General features: G+C 41.8%; 2 protein-coding genes across 4 annotated transcripts in view; both read right to left on the bottom strand.

Moving 5' to 3' along the window:
• Nucleotides 1-3,758, bottom strand: part of sdr42e2 (short chain dehydrogenase/reductase family 42E, member 2) — a 17,523-nt gene extending 13,765 nt beyond the window's left edge. Inside the window, exons 1-2 of the mRNA XM_047808318.1 lie at nt 3,369-3,758; nt 1,301-1,396 (exon numbers count right to left, since the gene is read on the bottom strand). Of these exons, the coding sequence (XP_047664274.1) occupies nt 1,301-1,396; nt 3,369-3,743 (471 nt within the window). The 5' untranslated portion in view covers nt 3,744-3,758. The remainder of the gene's footprint in view (nt 1-1,300; nt 1,397-3,368) is intronic.
• A 4,336-nt stretch (nt 3,759-8,094) lies between these two features.
• Nucleotides 8,095-22,500, bottom strand: part of vwa3a (von Willebrand factor A domain containing 3A) — a 21,348-nt gene continuing 6,942 nt past the window's right edge. The window contains exons 13-33 of one of the 3 annotated variants that reach the window (XM_047808308.1): nt 22,426-22,500; nt 22,213-22,316; nt 21,297-21,377; nt 21,093-21,190; nt 20,885-21,004; nt 20,649-20,723; nt 20,405-20,546; nt 19,243-19,429; nt 17,732-17,802; nt 17,431-17,592; nt 16,441-16,507; nt 15,023-15,115; nt 14,679-14,764; nt 14,051-14,203; nt 13,648-13,756; nt 12,779-12,923; nt 12,501-12,645; nt 11,387-11,538; nt 10,158-10,278; nt 8,560-8,657; nt 8,095-8,163 (exon numbers count right to left, since the gene is read on the bottom strand). The exon at nt 22,426-22,500 is cut by the window's right edge and continues 70 nt beyond it. In XM_047808308.1, coding sequence (XP_047664264.1) covers nt 8,118-8,163; nt 8,560-8,657; nt 10,158-10,278; nt 11,387-11,538; nt 12,501-12,645; nt 12,779-12,923; nt 13,648-13,756; nt 14,051-14,203; nt 14,679-14,764; nt 15,023-15,115; nt 16,441-16,507; nt 17,431-17,592; nt 17,732-17,802; nt 19,243-19,429; nt 20,405-20,546; nt 20,649-20,723; nt 20,885-21,004; nt 21,093-21,190; nt 21,297-21,377; nt 22,213-22,316; nt 22,426-22,500 — 2,330 coding nt within the window. In that variant the 3' untranslated portion in view covers nt 8,095-8,117. Of the gene's footprint in view, nt 8,164-8,559; nt 8,658-10,157; nt 10,279-10,592; nt 10,722-11,334; nt 11,539-12,500; nt 12,646-12,778; nt 12,924-13,647; nt 13,757-14,050; nt 14,204-14,678; nt 14,765-15,022; nt 15,116-16,440; nt 16,508-17,430; nt 17,593-17,731; nt 17,803-19,242; nt 19,430-20,404; nt 20,547-20,648; nt 20,724-20,884; nt 21,005-21,092; nt 21,191-21,296; nt 21,378-22,212; nt 22,317-22,425 lie in introns of those variants that run through there. The other 2 variants (XR_007139431.1, XR_007139432.1) reach the window with 2 other exon arrangements.

Raw genomic sequence — 22,500 nt, 5'->3', positions numbered from 1 at the left:
TACAGGGTATCTAAAGGGTGCAGGGTATCTACAGGGTACAGGGTGTCTACAGGGTACAAGATGTCTACAGGGTACAGGGTATCTACAAGATACAGGGTGTCTACAGGGTACAGGGTATCTAAAGGGTGCAGGGTATCTACGGGGTACAGAATATCTACAGGGTACAGGGTATCTACAAAATACAGGGTATCTACAAAATACAGGGTATCTACAGGGTACAGGGTATCTACAGGGGTCAGGGTATCTACAGGGTACAGGGTATCTACAGGGGTCAGGGTATCTACAGGGTACAGGATATCTACAGGGGTCAGGGTTTCCCAAACATTATTAAACTTAGATTATATTATATATCATATTTCCCACATGGCCTTTAAGAATGCCTTAAAGAAGAACTTAACAAACTCTTTCTCATAGATCGGGAAAAGGATCAGGAGTCAGGAAGCTGCCACAGGGTTACGAAGGAACGGGAAACACTGCTGCCAAACTGGGAGTTAAAGCTGGGAGAGACGAGAAATAGCCATTTTCCTGATGGATTACGATTTGCTAAGCAACAAGTGCAGATAGTGTGTTTCTGTCACTATGTGGAAACTTGCTTGATTTGCCTTTTTAACCAATGAAATATGACTTGGTTGGTAATCAGTCACTCCAGGATTTCACTGAGTTTCACAGGATCCTTATGTATTCTTATCATAAAATACATATGTAATGACTTGCTATGAGAGCTGTACTCATGTTCCACACACATAAATGGAAGAAGCTTTGGCTGAACACCGAGCCCTGACTCTGACTTGACCCCAATATACACCATTGGGATGAACTGGAGTCTCCTCAACATCCCAACATCACAGTGTGATCTCGCTGATACTCTTGAAGCTGAATGAACACAAATGCACACAACCACAATCCAACATCTAGTTGAAAGCCTTCTCAGAAGAGACGATAATGGTAGGGTTTATCATTATAACAGGAAACACAGAGGGAATAACTGAGGAATGAGTCGTTCAACATATGAGCATATATGGGTATTATGGTCTGAGGTGCACATATTTTTGTGTAATTTATTTCATGCTCCAAATTCATGCCTCACCTTGTAGGTGTGAAAAATGCTGAACTGAAAATAATATCAAGTCTGTGCTGCTATTACAGTGGGACATTTCTATTGAGGCAGGGGAGAAAAGAGGGGGCCAATACTTTTTTGCACCACAACAGATGGACTGCAGTGAGATGAAATAACTCTACACCTACAATGGAATTAGTAACATACAGTATTTGATTATGGTATATTATGTTGAGTACAAACCTGCTCTGGTCCTGACATGCCATAGGACGCAGTGTGAAATATACAGTCCACTCCGGCACACACCTTATAAAGGGTGTCATAGTCACGCACGTCTCCCTACACACAACACACACAACATACAAACACACACACACACACACACACACACACACACACACACACACACACACACACACACACACACACACACACACAGATACAAACTGTTAGTTCAAGCATGTTATGTGTGTATTAACCAAAACACCCCATGCTTGCTTTAGTCTCACTAGGATTATCAGATAGTATTGTTTGCCAATAATCTACCCCACCTGTATACTGTAACGATTTATAATCCCAATACCCGGAGTCACCTAAAACACACAGACTCTATTTTGCATCTCAAGGTTCCTTGTCTTGCAGCCACAACTCAGGGATCTTGTTCATAGGGATCTAAACAATTTAAATCTACATCCAGATTTTCGTAAATCTGCTTTATGATAATGTGTATTGTTCTTAAAGTGCTCATTTTGAACACTACGACTCCAATAAGAACTGCTTGGAGGGCCTTTTGTGTGTGCGTTAACTGTTTTTCTTGTGACACCTGAGTGCATCGGCAGAACCGGGGTCATTAATCTATAGTCCTGAAACCTGAGGCTGCGGTCTTGCCCTGCTCTGCACCTGGCACTGAGCTGCTTCTGTTTCACCCAGCTACCCTGCACTGTTAACATCCCCCCTTCCATCAGTCCAGGGCAAACCTGCGCTTGATACCACATCATCAGCACTGATCATCAGAGCCACATATTAGAAGTAGTTATCATAACACGTGTGTTAAAGTATCAGCTCTTCCTCTATTACCAACATTTTGGTAAAGACATTTGAGTGTCAAATTTAAGTACAGAAATAATAAGAAAAGGGGGCACGGTGGCTTAGTGGTTAGCACGTTCGCCTCACACCTCCAGGGTTGGGGGTTCAATTCCCGCCTCCGAATGTGTGTGTGGAGTTTGCATGTTCTCCCCGTGCCTCAGGGGTTTCCTCCGGGAAATCCGGTTTCCACCCCCGGGCCAAAGACAGGCATGGTAGGTTGATTGGCATCTCTGGAAAATTGTCCGTAGTGTGTGAGTGAATGAGAGTGTGTGTGTGCCCTGTGATGGGTTGGCACTCTGTCCAGGGTGTATCCTGCCTTGATGACGCCTGAGATAGGCACAGGCTTCCCGTGACCCGAGAAGTTCAGATAAGCGGTAGAAAATGAATGAATGAATAAATGAATGAATGATAAGAATTAGACAACAAATCTAGTCTGGTTCTCAGATTTAACAGGAGGGTTGCCAAGTAAGTGATGGGTTATACTGCTTCAGGAGATTAGCAAGCTTTAATTGTCATGAGCAGGACTTTTGTATTTTTTGTAAGGCAGTCATTGTATCTGTAATAAGACTTGATCAGTGACCTCTGGCTTTGTTCTTAATTAACTGATTAGATAATATCATTCCATCCACACTAAAAGAACGAGCTAGTTTTTCATCATGTGCAGTTAGCACATTTCCGCTTCTGCTCTTGTCTCCCAGACGATTATAAACATGAAATCAGCAACCTTGTTGATGGCAGACTTACTTCACACATTTTATTTTTATGTTTGGATCAGAACTTACGAGAAAGAGAATCTATTTATCTAAGTTTTTTGACTTTGACAAAGTCTGCCTACTTTACCTAGTTTTGTGTCATCGGCATACAGAAAGAAAAGCAACATGATGTTTACTAGTTGCACGGACAAGGCACTGGATATCACAACCTCAGAAAAATAGTGGACCTAAAACTGAATCCTGTGGGACACCACATTTCCAAAATTTCATCTCTGAAGAATTTTCTTTAAACAAACTCTATCTTGGTCTTTCAAATAAGATCTAAGTCAGAATATGTGAATTTAAACGAGTAATGTTCAGTAAAGTCATTACTGAATTCCAGCGTTTCAGAACAGAAACCTATCTACAAGCCCAGTGATTGCAGTAGGCCAAGTTTGGTTATTTTTCCATACCATTGGGCAACAACCTTCTCCAAAATCTAAGATAAAAAAATGAGTATCGGTCAGACTAACCTGCAGGAACACTGCTCCATCAGGAAGCTCCCATCGTGGCTGGTGCAGATCCAGCAGGATTACACTGATGCCCTCCCTGGCCAGAGCCTTGCCAAGTCTGAAGCCAAAGAATCCAGCACCTCCAGTCACCAGCACCTTCTCGCCTCCTCCGCTCTTCAAGATTTGCTCCGTGCTCTCCAGCCTGACGGAAGGGCTGCAGTCAGGACTACTGTACAGAGCTTTAACGGCACCGTAGGCTCGGTTTCGGACTCCTGCATTGCCGGACATTCGGCCGCTGCGCTTATAACTCTGGGAGTGGCACCCATTAAGGCCGGGCTCTAGCAGGCACCCGTGGGGAAGCTGCTCCACTTGACACAAGGACCCGTTCTCCTTCATAATGCACAGCCAGGTTTAGATGCCTCCTCTGTCCAGCCAGACTAAAGGGAGACCCAGGAACCCAGGGCAAGGAAAAATGAGAGTGTGTGAAACAGATCCGCTTCAGAGGGACTGAATGAATGCATAATTCACTTCACTGAGTAGCACCGGTGAAGCTGGACATTCCTTACGTACTGGTCAGCCAGATAAGACCAGTGCCTTCACCTGCCTCTATAATAAATGTCTCAGCAATTTAATCTGCATCAGCATATAGCACAGATATAAGACACCATCATGTGATCTGCTCAAATACATCTGATACATGACCTACCAACAACACCGTCAATGGCTGAATATATTCACAAAGAAACGAATGGATAAATAAAACATCCATCATCCTTTGGTGAAATTCCGTCTACAACCCCAGGGATTAGCACGGGAAAAAAAAAAATCGCACGGCTGCTAAAGTGGTTTCAAGATATTGCGTGGAGATGCAATTCATTATCTAGAACCCTCAAGAAATCGTTTTGCATGAAGAAAAAGTTTATGATATCAACTTTACACTGTTTAGTTGGTCACATTTGATATTTTGACTACTGGGTGAATCCATACAACACTCATGAAGTGTTTCCCTTTTCGATATACTGTAGTGCCCATTAGAGGAAGCTGAGAACCTATAATTTTTCTATTGTTTTAGAAAATTAGGCATCCTCAAGTGATTTTTAAATGGTTAAGAGTCCTAGCTTTTAAAACCTATTCAGCATGAAACTTTTTCTAGGGGGCACCAGATAACTAACAGGAGTGCAAATAAATGTGGGAGACAATCTTATAATACAAAGGTCACAAAAAAGTGAGAAAACAGTATAATCCTCTAAACAAGAATTTACTGGAAAATCAATAGGATCATTAAAGGTATGAACTTTTAAACATTCCCAGAGACAGACAAACAGAACCATTTATGGTGCTATACATTTCTGTCCCCAAACACAATTTGCTGAGGTTTTTCTGATAACATGGCAACATAAACTATATTTTATCCAATGTTACCAAAATGCGTTTAGCAAGAATTAAGAAGGGGAAATAAAATAACTGGCACAAATCCAAAGAACCCAAAGAATATCCAAAGATCCAAAGAATAATTTGTTCCTACACGAGTAAACCTCAGACTTCTATATGATACAATACTATTTTGATTCTCAAGGCAAAGATTTGATATTTAATGAATCTGCTACGATTCGCTTTATTCACCAGATTCACGGTATTGAATAATATTAGAGCTACACTCTTAAGAATAAAGGTTCTTTGTCTGGGTTCTGTGAAGAACCTTTAACATCCAAGGAATGTTTTCATTGCACAAAATGTCTTATGAAGTGTTTTTTTTTTTGTTTGTTTTTTCTGGCACAAAGAAAATGATTCTTCTATGACATTACCGTGAAGATCTCTTATTGGTACAGTGTAATAAGGGTGTGAAATAAGATGGCTAAGATATTATATATATATATATATATATATATATATATATATATATATATATATATATATATATACGTATATATATATATATATATATATATATATATATATATATATATATATATATATATACGTATATATATATAATAGTCATCTTACAACAGTTCACTATCTCAGATTTTCCACGTCACGTTTTCTGAACAATTCTTCAGCTGTTCTTTATTTCATAGAAAGTTATTCAATATTTCTGTTGTCCTTCATTCTGAATTTCACCAAAATAAATGCTATTTTACTGTAATGACATTAAAGTATTTTTTTTTTCAAAAACACTAAAATTAGATATAACAAGGATTTTTTTTTTGTTTTTTCCTCCCAGAAACAATAGTTCCATGTGATATCCTTCAAAACTACAGCAAAGTTCTTATTTATTTATTTAAAAAAATATTTTGCTTCATAGATAAAATTAAGACAAACTGAAACCTACTATACATTAGTCTAATGCCCGATGCACTGTATGGAAGATTTCAGCCTATTACGAAGACAGTTTTATTAATATAACAGAATAAAAATCATTAATACTAATGTTACACTAAATACTATAAGTACAAGTAGATTTCCTACATTAATTAATGATAATTTTCCTATTAATTAGCGCGTGTCTGGTGTTCAGTATTATAGCACCAGCTCACATTCTTTAATATCTCATTAATTCTGTGTATAATTGTTTTACACTGTAATTTGGCACACTCTCAAATTGAGCTGAAACTAAAAGCGCTCGTGCTGCGTGTCGTATCATATAACAATTGAATACAATAAGAATAATAAGAGAGAGATAGATGTGAAGTCACTAATAAAGTGAGTAATACGGATGAGGAGAGTTTTACCTTCTTATCGCTCGTCATGCGCGCCGCTGTGTCTCCATCACCTGCCTCAGTGCACGCGCCACGGCTCAGGTTCACATCCCCACCTGTCAATCACCTGCCTCCTCACCTGAGACTGTTACCGTAAACCTGCTAGTGCACGAGCACGACAACTCACATGGCATCATTACAACACTTACCATAGAGTTTCAGAGGCAGTGAACACCTGAGGATGTTACCGTAAACCTCAGAGAGCAGGAGATCAACACACCTGTAATTTCACCTCATACTGCTACTATGGACGTAAGACAAACAAACTCACCTGCAGCTTTATCTAAGACAGTTACCGTAAACCCCCAAAACCCATAATGCTCAGAGGGGATGAAATCCTGCAATTTCACATCATATTCTTACCGTAAACCTGCAAAAGCAAGAGACCAGACATCTGTAATTCCACCTGAGACTGTTACTGTACACTTCAGAGGGCAGGCGAACCCCAAATCCTCTCTAGTTTCACTTGAGAATGCTACCGTAATTCTCAGAAAGTAGGAGACTGAATCACTTACAGTTACAACTGAGACCTGTGACCGACTCACCTGAAATTTCACCAGAGGCTGCTACCATAAATTTTGGATATACAGAGCCACTGATTCACTCACTCACAGCTTTGAAAGCGATCACCAGATAATCTATAATGAAAGTGTTTGAGTTTTGCAAACGTTTGCACCGCCGTCCACTGTCCTGAACTAATACTTTGTTGAAGCACCTTTTTATTTTGATTCCATCGCTCCCTGTAAAGTAAGGGGCTATTATCTTGGACTTTTTATTGAAAAAAACATTTCAGAACCATCACATTGTTTGGGTATCTCATGTGCACGAAGTATTAAGTTAAGGTCCTGTCTCTGGCTCAGATAGTTCAGTAACATTGATCGTCTGGTTCCTTTGTTGATGTGAAACTCTAAGACTTTTCATTTTCTTTGGCTTAACAGCAAACCACCTGAATGTTTTGCACTAAACTTGACTGGTATTTGTTGCTTTTTATGATTCCTTCCATCCCGATATAATCCCTATTTCGGGATAAAGAAAAGCAGCTCGAAAGCATGACCACTTAGAACTTATTTAAAAGACCATGATAGAGTTTGTTTAAAGAAAATTCTTCAGAGCTGAAATTTTGGAAATGTGGTGTCCCACAGGATTCAGTTTTAGGTCCACTATTTTTCTGAGGTTGTGATATCCAGTGCCTTGGCCGTGCAACTAGTAAACATAATGTTGCTTTTCTTTCTGTATGCCGATGACACAGAACTAGATAAAGTAGACAAAGTAAAAAAAAAAACGTAGACAAAAATTTGCTGTCTTTCTCATTAAAAAACCTGCCAATTTAACAGAGGTGTGTAGACATGTATAGAGGGTGAGTTCAGATAAAATGGTAAAACTGAGAATATAGAATGCTGAGTTTGACTTTATTTATATATTAATAAAGTGCCCAGAACGATGTGATCGATTTTCCTGATCGCTGTCACGTCGATGTGGACGGAGACGTCGGTCACTCTGTTCATTAATAAAAAGTTGTCTCTTTCCTTTACACTGCTGTGGGTATTGTTATTTTTAACTTTATTAATTAACAAAGAGGGGGGCACGGTGGCTTAGTGGTTAGCACGTTCGCCTCACACCTCCAGGGTTGGGGGTTCGATTCCCGCCTCTGCCTTGTGTGTGCGGAGTTTGCATGTTCTCCCCGTGCCTCGGGGGTTTCCTCCGGGTACTCCGGTTTCCTCCCCCAGTCCAAAGACATGCATGGTAGGTTGATTGGCATCTCTGGAAAATTGTCCGTAGTGTGTGAGTGTGTGAGTGAATGAGAGTGTGTGTGTGCCCTGTGATGGGTTGGCACTCCGTCCAGGGTGTATCCTGCTTCGATGCCCGATGACCCCTGAGATAGGCACAGGCTCCCCGTGACCCGAGGTAGATCGGATAAGTGGTATAAAATGAATGAATGAATGAATGAATAATTAACAAAGGAGCATGAATTGACATCAGTCAGAACAAACAAATGACTTCTCGAATTTATTTATTTTGAGCTGCTGACTTCTGGATTCTTCACCGATAACATATCCCTAGAGAAACAAAACAAAACAAAAAAAAACAATCACAGAAAGATTCAAGATAATATACAACGTTAATAATGATACATTCAGTAAAATTTGCTCTCTGTAAGAAGGGGGTGCCAAAACTTTATTGGATATATTTTGGGTGGTGGGGTTGAGGAAATACACCGTAGGTAGGATTATAATGAATTATAAGAGTCAATTATATTCCAGAATGCAAATGTAGCCCATAAAATACCATTTTCACCAAGGGGAAAAGGGGCGGGGCATGCTCCTAATTTGCATATTTATAGAATCTGCATTTACATATATTTATAGAATTAGTATAAACATCTTAATGTTTCTGTCACTACAGAAAAAAATTGTCTTCAAAATGTATATCTGACTCTCATAAAGAAGACAAACCTGAATTCTTTGGCTTGTTTCTGGAACATTCTCAACTTTTCTATCTCCTTCTTCAGCTTCTGCAGATCATCGCTGTGAAACTCTGGAAGAACCGAGTCCTGTGTGGGGAAACATGTTGTGTTTATGTGTATACTCTATATCATTGATCCCCAACCTTTTTTTCGCTGCGGACCGATCAATGTTTGGTGATTTTACCGTGGCCCGCTGGGAGAGGGGGTGTGGGGTAGCAGCTATACAATTAAATTAAAATTAATCATTTTAATGTAATTGTATTTAAACATGCCTTTTTAACTCACTACAACACTAAACCAATGAGAACCCCGAGCTTGTTTCCTTGCAACGAGACGGTTCCATCTGGGGTAACAGGAGACAATGACACCCGAAGTGTGTTGCTTATGTCCCGTTTATTCCGTTGTTTTGTTTCGGTTGCCATCACTGCAGAAATCCCCGCTTCACACAGATAGCATGTCGGAAATGGCGATAGGGATGTAAGTGCTGTGGTGACAATCTCAGGGTATTCCGCCATGACTTTAATCCAGAACACCGGCAGAGTTTCTAACTTTCTAACGACGTCTGTTTCGTCTCATTTTTGCTAATTTGTGGGTTAAATTTGAGCAAACACAATATACACGTACACCAAGCACTGTTAAACATGACAAAGTACCGGTGAACAGAGAGAAGAGCGATACACACCTTCTCTCTCCACCAAAGCTACAACACCACTGCCGCTCGCAGCCGCTCAGCTCCAGACGTCACCTAAACCCGGCCCGATATCACGATAGTTTGCGCATGCGCGGTATCGGTGCGGCTTTAGGTGACGTCTCTCAGTTAACCTCTCGACCATGAAAAGTCGCAAAAACTCGAGAGAAATACACCACAGTAAATAAAATGGAAATAATTTAATGTTCCTTGGGCGGCCCGGTACCATTTGGTCCACGGACTGGTACCGGTCCGCGGCCTGGGGGTTGGGGACCACTGCTCTATATGATCTATATGCTTTCTGTTGTATATACTATTGTACATACACAATGAGGTAAAGGAGGACAGTGTTATAGTTCTGAGATAAAGAAAAGAGAAATAAGAATTATAAACATACAGGACCGTGGCTTTGTGTGTACACTCAAGGGCATGTTCACTCAGCCCTACTGTCTGGGTTTATTATAAATACCATCAGGCACAAAGTGCGATTGAATGGATACAGGGATGGACAGATGACCAAATGAGAAATTGATGTATAGATAAATTTAAAAAAATAGACTAATGCATCATGTCTGGATGATGGCAAGGTGACTTGAAAATGAATGGACAGACAGATAGACAGACAGTTAATAAATGAACGGATAAAGGGATAAGCTGAGGGACAGATGATGACTGAGAAAGGGATAGATAATGTAAACAATGGATGGAGAAAAAAATGGGGCTTGAAGAATAGATAGACAGATAGACAGATAGGTGTATGTAAGGATGGATAAACCTAAAGAGGGATGAGTGGATCAGTTTAGGGATGATAATGGCTCAAAGAATGGATGGATGAGTAGATAGATAGATGGATGGATGGATGGATGACCTGGACCCTTAGGCAGCTGTGTAGCACTCACCTCTCCGGCACCGTAGCCGCTGCTCAGGAGCTCTCTAGCCGTGGCCGTGTCTGCAGCTGGAGGTACCTGGTGGAACCGGCCTCCAGTTTTATGAGCCAGTCTCTTCAGAAACATGGCTGAGCTGTGAGAGAAAAAGGAACATGCATCTCACACAAGGGAACAGACACTTGCTTCAGGTTAATTTACAGTATTTTCCGCACTATAAGGCGCACATAAGAGCCTTAAATTTTCTCAAAAATCGGCCGTGCGCCTTATGTGTGCATCGAGTTCCAAAAATCTGTAAAAATGTTGTTGTGCGACTTTAGTTAGCGCTCCGCATGATTGACTGTCGGACCATTTCCCGCTGACACAGGGACGTAATACATACACTATGTATGCTGGCAGCGATAAACCAATCAGAGGACATTACGTAATACGTACAGTACGTACGCTTACCTCCGTCACGCCTCCGGTTGGTATCCTATCGGTATGTTGCAAAACAACATTTGTTTCTCCCTAACCATTATGCGCTCCACACTCCAGTCCAGTAGGTGGCAGTAAATGAACCTTAAGTTGGTTTGCCATCTGCCAATGAAAATCAGATGCTTACGAGGCACAATACAAACTACAGGCTATCAGTTACACGGTTGTAAATGCGAATAGAGCTGCTGTGAAAGTATTCAACATCAATGTATCTATGATAATAAAGTTCAACTAAACTCACTGTTTTGCTTCTGGTACCTTTTTTGTAGACTGTATGTTTTAGCATGCGCATTATAATACGGTGCGCCTTATGTATGGGTTAAGTACAGACATAGACCCCCTAATTGACACTGAGCCTTATAATACGGTGCGCCTTATAGTGCGGAAAATACTGTACGTTAGCGGAAGCCTTAATGCTGATGTGACAAAGCGGGCTTTGGAAAGGTTGTAAGACGTTAGCGTTTCTATAGTAACAGCTTGTCACGGGGTCTTCTACTGTAAATGCTCTACATGATTTAAGACTAATAATAAACAGATAAAAAGTTGAAGTTATTTCGCTTTATTAACTACAAGTGAGAGGAAAAAAGATGTTTAAAATGTTATAGCTGCTATAAGATAAGTGACAAGAAGAACCAAACTGTATGAAGGTAAAAGTATGAGGTGTTTCTCTGAGCAATACAACTTTGTAATCATTTATAAGTGGAATCTACATTACGATCACTGATGTGAATGAAGGTGTGGTGGTGGTGGTGGTGGTGGTGCAGCACCTGTCTAGGCCGCTCGGCGTGACCGTGTGGATGCTGATGTGTTTTCCTGACGTCAGTCTCTCGGCCTCCTTCAGCACCACATTGCAGCTGCAGTCCCACTGACCATCACTGACCACATACACACCGACTGAGTCACCAAACACACATGCTGCCTGATGGGGGGATAGAGTTTCATTAAAAAAACGATAAGACTTACAGGACTGTGCTTTATGTGTAAACTCCAGGCCTGGTTCACTCAGCTCCACTGACTGGGTGTTTATATTGTATTGTATTGTATTATTGTAATTATATTAATACTGTCTGGAACTAAGTGTGAATGAATGGATGCAGGGATGGACAGATGGCAGAATGAGAAATTGATAGATAAAAGGGTAAATAGATTAATCAATCATGGCTCGATGACAATGATGACCAGATGACTTAAATGTGGATGGACAGAGAGACAGACAGACACACAATGGCAGACAGAGAGGCAGACAAGCAGACAGACAGACACACAGACAGACAGACATACAGACAAATACACAGACAGACAGAAAGACAGACAGACAGACAGACATACAGACAAGCAGACAGACAGACATGCAGACAGACAGATAGACAGACAAGCAGACAGATAGACAGACAAACACACAGACAGACAGACAGACAGACAAACACACAGACAGACAGACAAGCAGACAGACATGCAGACAGACAGATAGACAGACAAACAGACAGACAGACAAACACACAGACAGACAGACAGACAGACAGACAGACAAACACACAGACAGACAGACATGCAGACAGACATGCAAACAGACAGATAGACAGACAAACAGACAAGCAGGCAGACAGACAGACAGACAGACAGACAGACAGGCAGAAAAGCAGACAGACAGACAGGCAAGCAGACAGACAGGCAGAAAAGCAGACAGACAGACAGACAAACGTCTAGATAGACAGACAAACGTCTAGATAGACAGACAAACAAACAGCTAGAAAGACAGATAGATGGACAGATCAGAGGACCTTTAGTCCTGCAGTACCCTGTCTGATATTTACATGCTGTGTGTGTGTGTGTGTGTGTGTGTGTGTGTGTGTGTGTGTGTGTGTGTGTGTGTGTGTGTACCTGCAGTGCGTGTAGGATGGAGGATCCTCCGTGTGTGTTAAGCTGCCCCAGCCATTTTACTGCATCCCTGCACCTCTCCTCTGAGGCCTCCAGCAGCTCCTCCTGCCACACTCGCACCTCTTCAGAGAATGCCACCATGCTGAACCTTACACACACACACACACACACACACACACACACACACACACACACACACACACACACACGTATTTACCGGTTACAGCAGATCCTACTGTATGTGATCAAGGGTTTGATGAGTTCATGCAGTGACCAGTCACCTCACTCTGTTGGTGTGCAGCTGATCCCAGATCAGTGAGGTCAGCTCTGTCTGCAGCTCAGTGAAGCAGGACCACATGGAGCCAGACACGTCCAAGACGACACACACGTCCCTCTCCAACACACAGCCAAACACACGTCTGCTGCCTACAGAGACGACACAGACCATGTTCTGAGCTCAGTCAAAAAAAGTGACTAAAATACAGTCAGAGCCAAAGTCAGGGGGGAAGCCTGGCTGTCAGGTGTGTGTGTGTGTGTGTGTGTGTGTGTGTGTGTGTGTGTGTTAAATCCCACTAATCTGAGCACTGTCAGCTGATACGTCACAATTTCTGAGCTCATGCTTTAGAGGATTGTTGTTCTTTTCTGTCGCAATATAAATTTTTGAACATAAATAAATAAATAAATAAATAAATAAATAAATCCTACACATTAACTGATGAATTAATAAATTACATAATTTAATAAAAGTATTTACAGTGTAAAGTCTGAATAATTGCAGGCTGAATATGAGGACGCTTACAAAAGGAAGTGGCTGATTTGATGTAGAATTTCTAATTAAAATGGACATTTAAAAATGTTGATGAATTTTTTTTCTTTATTGCGGTGTCTTCATTTATTTATAAATATAAGACTATATTATTATTATTATTATTATTATTATTATTATTATTATTATTATTATTATTATTATTACTGCTGCTGTACTGCAGTTTGACACCGATCCTATAGATCCTGAGACGATATTGTCCTCACATCTTCCAGCCCTGATCCGGATCACGGACATTTCAGCCTCGGGTTGTTTTCCAGGAGTTCGCAGAAGGTAAATCATTTTGCTTGACACTGTATAAAATGCTTGTGTGATGGTGTTGACCTGAGAGCAGCCACTGCATCCTGTCGGTGTAACGCTTCAGAACCCGTTCGGTCTGGATCAGGTACTGCTTCAGCTCGCCTGAGCTCAGGAACAGATGCTTCACTCGTCCCTTTAAGAGAATTAAAACACACCATTCGTAAAACACGACATCGAGTTAAGCACCGCCGCACCAGCTGTGGCGTCATGTCACATCACAGGGTGACATCATCAGGCCCAGGGGTGGTGATAATGTGGACTCCCAAGGGCTCGATCATCTAAAGAACAGCATGAACGTGGGCTGACGAGTGCGGCCGTGTGTGAGGACACACGGAAAAATGCTGCGCAGTGGAATCTGACGCTCATGACTACTGATGATCACGTCTCCATAGTGCGCCGCACTTTAGACGGCTCCCTGGTGGCTTACGTTTAGGTGCACGCTGGGAAAGATGGTGCAGTATTTTGCTGACACGCTTCTGCTGACGGATGGCACGAGCTTCTTACGGTGAGTGCACGCAGGAACAGACAGCAGCTGGTGGAGGTCCAGTTTCAGAGCCCTGACACCAAACCGTTTCAGCCACTAAACAGAGCAGATAACAAACGCTAACGACACCTGAAATTAACACTTCACTGATAACAAAAAAAATAAATATATATATATAAAATTTTCGGAAATTTATCTATAAAAAAAATACTTAAAATATAATTAAAATATTCCTTTAAATGAATTGCTAGACAATTCCCAAAATGTCATTAAAATATGCAGAAATGTACCGAAAAATATTCTGAAATCGATCTTTAAAAATGATAAAAAATGTCATTATGAAACGCTGAAATGTAGCAAGAAATCTTACATACGATTGGATCCTGAATCACATTTCTAAAATCTAAACGAAACGTAATTAAAATGGCGAGGATGACGATATAACTAACTATTCTGAAATTTGAGTAGATTGCAAATATATAAGCGAAATTTTTCATAATATTTTTTTTTCGAGTATTATCTGATTCATATGATTCACAGTTGTGATACACCGAGTGAGTTCACACTCTACCTGTTTGGAGGAGGAGATGTCCTCGTGTTTAGGGATAATAACACACTTCTGAGCGCTGTTTCCTTTCAGATGCTCATAAACTGATCCTGGAAACAAAACAAAAAAAAACCGTTAAATATAAAAACTGTTCATTTTTGTGTGTTTTTTTGGGTTTTTTTTGACATATTAATTAATCCTGGAAATTTCTAAAATGTCTGAAGTGGGAATGATGACTATCAGGTTGAGTGAGCTCCATGTCTCAGTGTGTGAACTTCTCCACTAACTGATGTTTAGTCCACATTTACACCTTCGTCATTAAGAGATCTTCCTTTTCATTTCAGCTCTGAGATGTTGAACCCACTCACCCTGGCTGTCTTCCTTCGCTTCCAGAGCAGAGCGAGAGATTCTTCGCTTCGTCTTCGCTTTAATGGAGTTTGCGAGCCGGACCGGATCCCGACCTCCCATTGGACGTGTTTAAAGGAAAAAAACAACATTTAAAAACTCAAAATTTTAAAAATTTAAAGGTGCGGTGCACGTTGTTTGAGAAATGCTTCAGAAAACTGAGTCGGGCCGACAAACAAAACAAACGTGTAGCCGATGAGCAGAAAGGGGCGTGTCTTGTCGATATGGGCGGAGAGAGTGTTCAGTGCGCGTGTGTGAAATTAGCAGAAAGCGATTGAAACATTGACATGGCGGATAAAAACATTAAGCGAAGAAAGGCTTACGATAAGGCAAAAAGTAGGACGTGTTGATATAGGATCGGCTTTCCAGCGCTGGAGAGAACTGAAGGTTTTCCACGTAAAACGGAGCTAAACCTTTCACATTACAACACACAGTACTACAAAAACACATCTGTATTACCACAGTATTACTCATTGTGTTCATTTACTGATAAAAATATACCCTCGGCCAGCTGCCCCAACAGGTTCCGCCATAATAGTTGCCTGGGTTACGTATGTATTTGTGGGCGGAGCTATCAGAACAGGGGTGACACCCATTTGGGTTAGGGGCGTGTTTGTTTCGGTGATTTCAAATGTCAACATTGGCTTTCAAACGTTGTGCACCGCACCTTTAAGTGTGAAGCAGAAGCCAATGCTACTGAAATGTCAACGATCATCCACACAGATAGATTCTGTCTGTGAAGACACATAAAACACTCAGGCACATTCTGCTTTGGGAAAATAATCAACTTTAGCCCCGAGGTAACGGTCACTCCTTTCTGAAGATATGTTTTATTTTATTTCAACCCACAACAATTCAACACTATTAAAAGTTCATAGTTTATATATTAAAGGTGCTGTGCACGATGTTTGAAAGCCAATGTTGACATTTGAAATCACCGAAACAATCACTCCCCTAACCCAAATCGTTATCGTAAGTCTTTCTTCTCTTTCTTTCTTTGTTTTTATCCTCCATGTCGATGTAAAAACCGCTTTCTGCTAATGTCACACACGCGCACTGAACACTCTCTCCGCCCACATTTACAAGCCCCACCCCTTTCTGCTCATCGGCTACACTTTTGTTTTGTTTGTCCGCCCGACTCAGATTTCTGAAGCATTTTTCAAACAACGTGCACCGCACCTTTAAACAAATTTTAATCTATTTAACGACTTCTCTCCTTCCTCCTCTTGGAAGAAAGCGATAGATAACGATTAATGTTCACACGCAGAAGGTCACTGTTTTAGAATAAATGCAAAACTCCTGAAGTGTTTGATATCGTATTGACGGAGGTATGGAGTCTGCAGTGTCAGTGTTTTGTGTCGGTGTCAGTTGTGTTGCTCACCAGGAGGAAAGGCTGCTTTGGCACTGTTGGGCCTCCATGTAGGTGGGAACGAAGCCTCCTTCTTCCCCTTGTGTCCACAAACAAACAGTGCAGTAAGTTAGGAAATGTTGTTAAATATTTATATCTGTAGTTTATGTGTGATTAGCACTGAGTGTTAAATGTCAACATGTTAGTGTACGCTGTTTACACCAAACTCACTGAAGTTAAATCTAATTCTCATTCATTTATTTAGCCAGAGATGAACGATCTCTACTTTGAGGGAGTCGTGATCAGGAACTAAACTAAAATATATACAGTACAAAAACACAGCACTAAAACTAAAATAAATAAGCAAACAAACAAACAAACAGATAGATAGATAGATAGATAGATAGATAGATAGATAGATAGATAGATAGATAGATAGATAGATAGATAGATAGAATAAATAAATAAATAAATAAAAGACTTTAGCATCGATATCCATCACACATTTTGACTCAGGTCAAGTAGCAACATGTTTTTTTCCTTTCGAGCAGTTTGTAGAAGCATTTTAACAGTATTCAAAAAAAAAAAAGTGTTTAATCGTCTAATGCTAAAAAAGTTACAAATTTAAGATTTAATAAGACCTCACCAGTAGGGGGCGCTGCCTGGGACAAGCTCTCACAGGCTTACTTTTATCTCTTGTGTACAGCTGAGCATTTGAAGGTTAAGGGGCTTTGCTCAGGTGCTCAGGAATGGCAGCTTGGAGGCTCTGGGGTTCAAACTCATGACTGACCAACCTGTAATCCAACACCGTAACCACTGAGCTACTACCCTACTACCCCTGTCATAATGTACTGTAATATTCGTCGATGTGAGGAAGTGGTTAAAAAATGCTAAAACTTTCCCATTAAACCACCATCATACATAATTCAGTGTAGGTTCCAGAGCAGGTTCCATGACTCTTGAATTATCTGTTCAACCCTTGAGGATGTGAACTGCGTATCTGAGGGTGGTGTTTACACTGACCGGCCCCGCCCAGCTCAGTCGAGTCTCTCTGGAGGAGGGAAGCGTGTGTTTCTGCGTCCGAGGCTTGACCTGGGGAACCGGGCTGCGACACTCTCCATCGTGAACCTCTTCTGGATCAGCGCTGGAGCTCCGCTGGATCAGAGAGTCCACCAAGTCACAGCACTGCACAATGACACCACCACCACCACCACCATCATCATCATCATCATCATCATCATCATCATGGGGTTGATTCGTGTGAGTTTAAAGCTATATCATGGTGTCAGTGTTGTCATCATGCTCGCCATCTCAGCACTCTCACCTTCTGCCAGTAATCAGCAGCCTGCTCCATCTCTCTGATCAGCGCGGTGATGTCATCGCTCTCCACTATACCTGCCGGCGGAGATACAGGACACGAGTCAGAACAGACTTTTGATTTGAAACCTTAGCTACCAGCTCGCTCTACTGAACTCAGTCAAGCTGCAGAGTCACATCGGGTCCTTGTTATTCGTCTGAGCCGCTCTCATCGCTGTACCGTGTTAATATGTGTGTGTGTTTCCGTTTAACAACATATAAAAATAGATCTCAGGTAAAAAGTAATAAAGTTAAATGATAGATCTGCATGAACTGTTTGTCCTCGCAGCGCTACGTCGCTGATTATTTTCCTGGAATGTGTTTTATTTCCTTATTTTATTTCACACTGTGAATACGTCACTTCTTTAAGTTCTTTTTTCAGCCTTAAAAACCAACAAACACTTTCAGGTAAGTTTCTGAGGCAATCTGGATTAAGTTTCTGAGGCATTTTCTGAGGGGAATATTAATCATTTATTTTCATATATTTATGTTTATTTAGATCTAAAGGCCTTTTTACACCCGGTCACTTCGTGTGTTGTCTCTGAGCTGATAGCTATCTGATTTGTTAAAACTGTCCCGTTTACATCAGGCCACATAAACGCGTCTCGGCGAATCGGATATCGATCCGATCTTTCTACTCCCGCTCAAAATGCTAATATATTTGACCTCATTTCCGGGGTAATTGAAATGGAACACACTTTGGTGTATGTGGTTTTCAGAACACGATCAAAAAGAAGACGAGAAAACTGGTTATGACGTTTATGCTACGAAAAACTGTGTTTACTGTTTGCTGCGTTTTCGCTGGCGACGCGTTTTAAGCCCCGACGATGATAAACGCCTGGGTGAAAGATCACCTGCGAGTGACGTACTTCCGTTTGGGAGGAGTATAGTGCTGACGTATGTGGCTTGAACAACCACATGCATTTACACCTGTCCAGTTTCATCTGAAACGCGTCCCAGACCACCTCCTGAAGGGGTTTGTACCATCGGGTTTATATCCGTCTCCAAAACGTTTCGGAGGGCATTTAGACCTGGTCTTTTTACCATCGGATCACAGAACACACAGGAAGTGACCAGGTGTAAAAAAAACCTATGGTAAATCTCAACATTCCCACCTTTAACTGAATCAATGAGGCCTTAAAGGTGCCATCTGTTTTTGTTTTTAACCTGTAACAATTACAATCAGACAAATTATGATTAGTAACTCTACACTGGAGACCGGATCTTTATCGTTTCTTTATTACAAGTGTCAAGCGTCGTTTTTCATTTCTGGCCCTGAAATTAGCTCCACTCTTCCAGCTCCTTCTGGAAGAAAGATGCTTAGCTTTTTCCTGAAGGACAACCAGCTGAAATAAGACCAAGGAGACGTCCATGTTTTCCCCTATAATTTGTGATATTTTTCACCTGGATAGTAAAATCGTGACGGTTTGTCTGCAACAGCACTTTTACACCAGCATGACCTCAGCATGACCTTCTTACCCGTGTCTGTGATCCAGTGGAAGCGGCCGTTAGCGCCGTGTGCTAGTCTGCGCAGACACAGGGCCACATCGTAGCAGGACACGTAGCTGGACGATGAGCGTCGGAGTGGCTCGTCCTCTCTGCTGAAGAGACACACGTGGATCCGCGGACCAGAGCAGAACTCGGACTCGTACGAAGAGACAGCCGACTGAAACGTGACACAAAACGCAAACAGTAAATAGCAACAAATAAATAAAAGTGTTTAGTGAAGCTAAATGTCTTAATGTGCTTTACAACATCAACAAAAACACCTCATATTGCAAATAATGCATTATCGCTAGCTGCTAGCTAGCTAGCATTGAGCATGTTAACTTATGGGAGTTTTCATCATTCGTTAGTAGAGAATACTGACTGGTAACAGAGGAGAGAAAACTAAAGAAATTACACCATGTAGGTGCACATCGTGACCAGCAGGAGATTTATTTATTTGTTTATTTTATCCATTTTATTTAGCTTCCTGCTAATTTATGCTTTTCTATAGAAAGTGCATGATAGAGGGTGAAGTCAGAAAAAAAAAACAGATTAATCAGTCAGTGTGATTTCATGGAACTGACATTAAAGTGCACGATGTCTGAAAAATGCTTCAGAAAACCGAGTCGGGCCGACTAACAAAACAAACGTGTAGCCAATCAGCAGAAAGGGGCGTGTCTTGTCAATATGCGGCGGAGAAAGTGTTAGGTGCGCGTGTCTAAGATTAGCCGCTGCCGTTGCGTCTGCCTCGGGTTCTAGGTGTTGAACGTCGTCTTCCGCGTGAGACGGAGCTAAAACTTTCACGGTACAACACACGGTACTACAAAAGCACATCTGTATTACCATAATATAACTCATTCTGTTCATTTACTGATAAAAATCTCCCCTCGGCCAGTGGGGCGGAGCTATCAAAACAGGGGTGACACCCATTTTGGTTAGGGGCGTGTTTTTTTTGTTTTGTTTGTGATTTCAAATGTCAACATTGGCTTTCAGAGATCGTGCACCGCACCTTTAATACACCTGTAAGGGGGGGGGGGGGGGGGGGTAATGCAGAAGTCTGTTTTTGCCTTTTTGAAAAGAAAATCTGACATTTATTATATTAATATATTTATTTATCCAATGCCAGGTGTATATCAGGTCTCTGAGCTCTTACGCTGTCCTGATCCGGAGCGCCGGTGGTGAGCAGATACACTCCACGAGTGAGAGAGGAGTCAATGTGAGGTTCTGTCTCTACAGCGTGTCTCAAAGCAGCCAGTGTGTTACGACCTCCTGAACACTCTAATCCCTGAACCCACCTACATACACACACACATATATATGTATATACAGTATTGAGATCATAATGCATGAGGCAGCACATCAGCATCATCATCATCATCATCATCATCAACCCTTACTGCCAAACATCCTGAAGGTTTTGTTGGTTAGAGGAAACAGCTTTCTCTCTCCACGCTTTCACTTCCGACCCAAACCTGTGAATCAGACACCGATTCATATTGTTTTCATGCTCTACATTATGTTAGAAGGCGTTCGGGTTGAACGACCTACGCAGATACGATTCCAAAAACTTATCTAAGCAACCCTTGAGAGTTTATCTGTGTAGGTTACAAGACACTGAAAACGTTTTATTCACGCTATGATGTTGAAGCGCTGCGTGTTGATCAGTTGCTCCTGCAGCAGGAGCCGGACGGCGTGACGGATGTGCAGCTGGTGGTGAACGCTCATGTCAGACACGTCCAACAGAACCTGAACACTGTAGAGAACAACGCATGGTATCGTATCGGTATTGAGGTTTAAACGGTCGCAGGTGAAATATTTTAGGGTTTAGAGATGTGTCTTGCCTCTGTTCACACACAGTTCCCCAGATCTGCCTGCTGCTGGTAGCGTTTAACCACATGACCCTCTCCTCCAACACCCGCTCGGCCTCCAAAAGCCGCCTCTAAAGATGGAGAACGGGAGAGGGGTTGGGTGGGTGGTTGGGTAAGAAATTACAAGGAAAGTAGAAAAGTAAAAAGATAACGTAGAGATCCGGAGACTGTTTGTACCTGATAACTCTGCAGCAGGGGCAGATCCACATGCATGTTCTTCACCGTGCCATCGTGCCACTTGAACTGCACCATTGCTTTCTGGAACATGAGAACTTTTACAAGTTACATTTATCAAAATCAAAAACCTTTCAATGTACAGACAATATCACACTATAAATTTAAAGCCATAACCTCCACCTGATATCGTCCAGAGAACAAGCTCCTCCGCCTGCCATCCAGAGACCTACAAGTTCTCTTCCTGCCATGCTGAGAACATAAGTTCACCTACAAGAACTACAAAGCTCTTCCTGAGAACACAAGCTCCAACTCCAGCTATTCTCAGAATAAAAGCTCCAGAGACCATAAAGATCCTTTTCCTGCCAGCCTGATGTACTGATGTACTGATGTACAGAACCTTCTCCTGACATCTTAAGAACCACAGATATCCACATCCTTTTTTCCTAAGAACCACAAAGCTGATCCTGCAGCCCTCAAGCTCCACCTCCTGCCATCATAAGAACACAAGCTCAAACTCCTGATATCCTAAGACCAACAAGCTCCACCTCCTGCTATCCTCAAAACACAAGCTCAACCTCCTGCTATCCTGAGACCAACAAGCTCCACCTCTTGCTATCCTCAGAACACAAGCTCCACCTCCTGCTATGCTCAGAACACAAGCTCCACCTCCTACTATCCTGAGACCAACAAGCTCCACCTCTTGCTATCCTCAGAACACAAGCTCCACCTCTTGCTATGCTCAGAACACAAGCTCCACCCCCTGCTATGCTCAGAACACAAGCTCCACCTCTTGGTATCCTGAGACCAACAAGCTCCACCTCCTGCTATGCTGAGAACACAAGCTCCACCCCCTGTTATGAACACTCCTCCTCCCATGCTGTAACATTGTATTGAGGATGCTGCTGCATGTATGAACCTCGTGCACTTTGGACTGGACGTTCTTCCCCAGTATGGGGACGAAGCCCTCTAGTGGAGAGTAGACGTTAGGAGCCAGCACATGGTACAGGTTCAGTTTCTTAGCTACAAACACAAAAGCATAAAAACGTATATATCAGTGGGACAGATTATAATCAGAGCTCTAGCTAGCAGTCTGCTATATCGTTGGGGTGAGTGTGTGTTAGTGTAACACCTTTAAGACCGTGTGTGTCCAGCCACTCAGCAGAGGTGGATGGGAGAGGACCTGCAGTCTGGACACGCAGAGCAG

Source organism: Tachysurus fulvidraco, chromosome 24 (assembly GCF_022655615.1).
Source record: "Tachysurus fulvidraco isolate hzauxx_2018 chromosome 24, HZAU_PFXX_2.0, whole genome shotgun sequence".
Classification (NCBI taxonomy): domain Eukaryota; kingdom Metazoa; phylum Chordata; class Actinopteri; order Siluriformes; family Bagridae; genus Tachysurus; species Tachysurus fulvidraco.
This window is presented reverse-complemented; position numbering and strand designations above follow the sequence as displayed.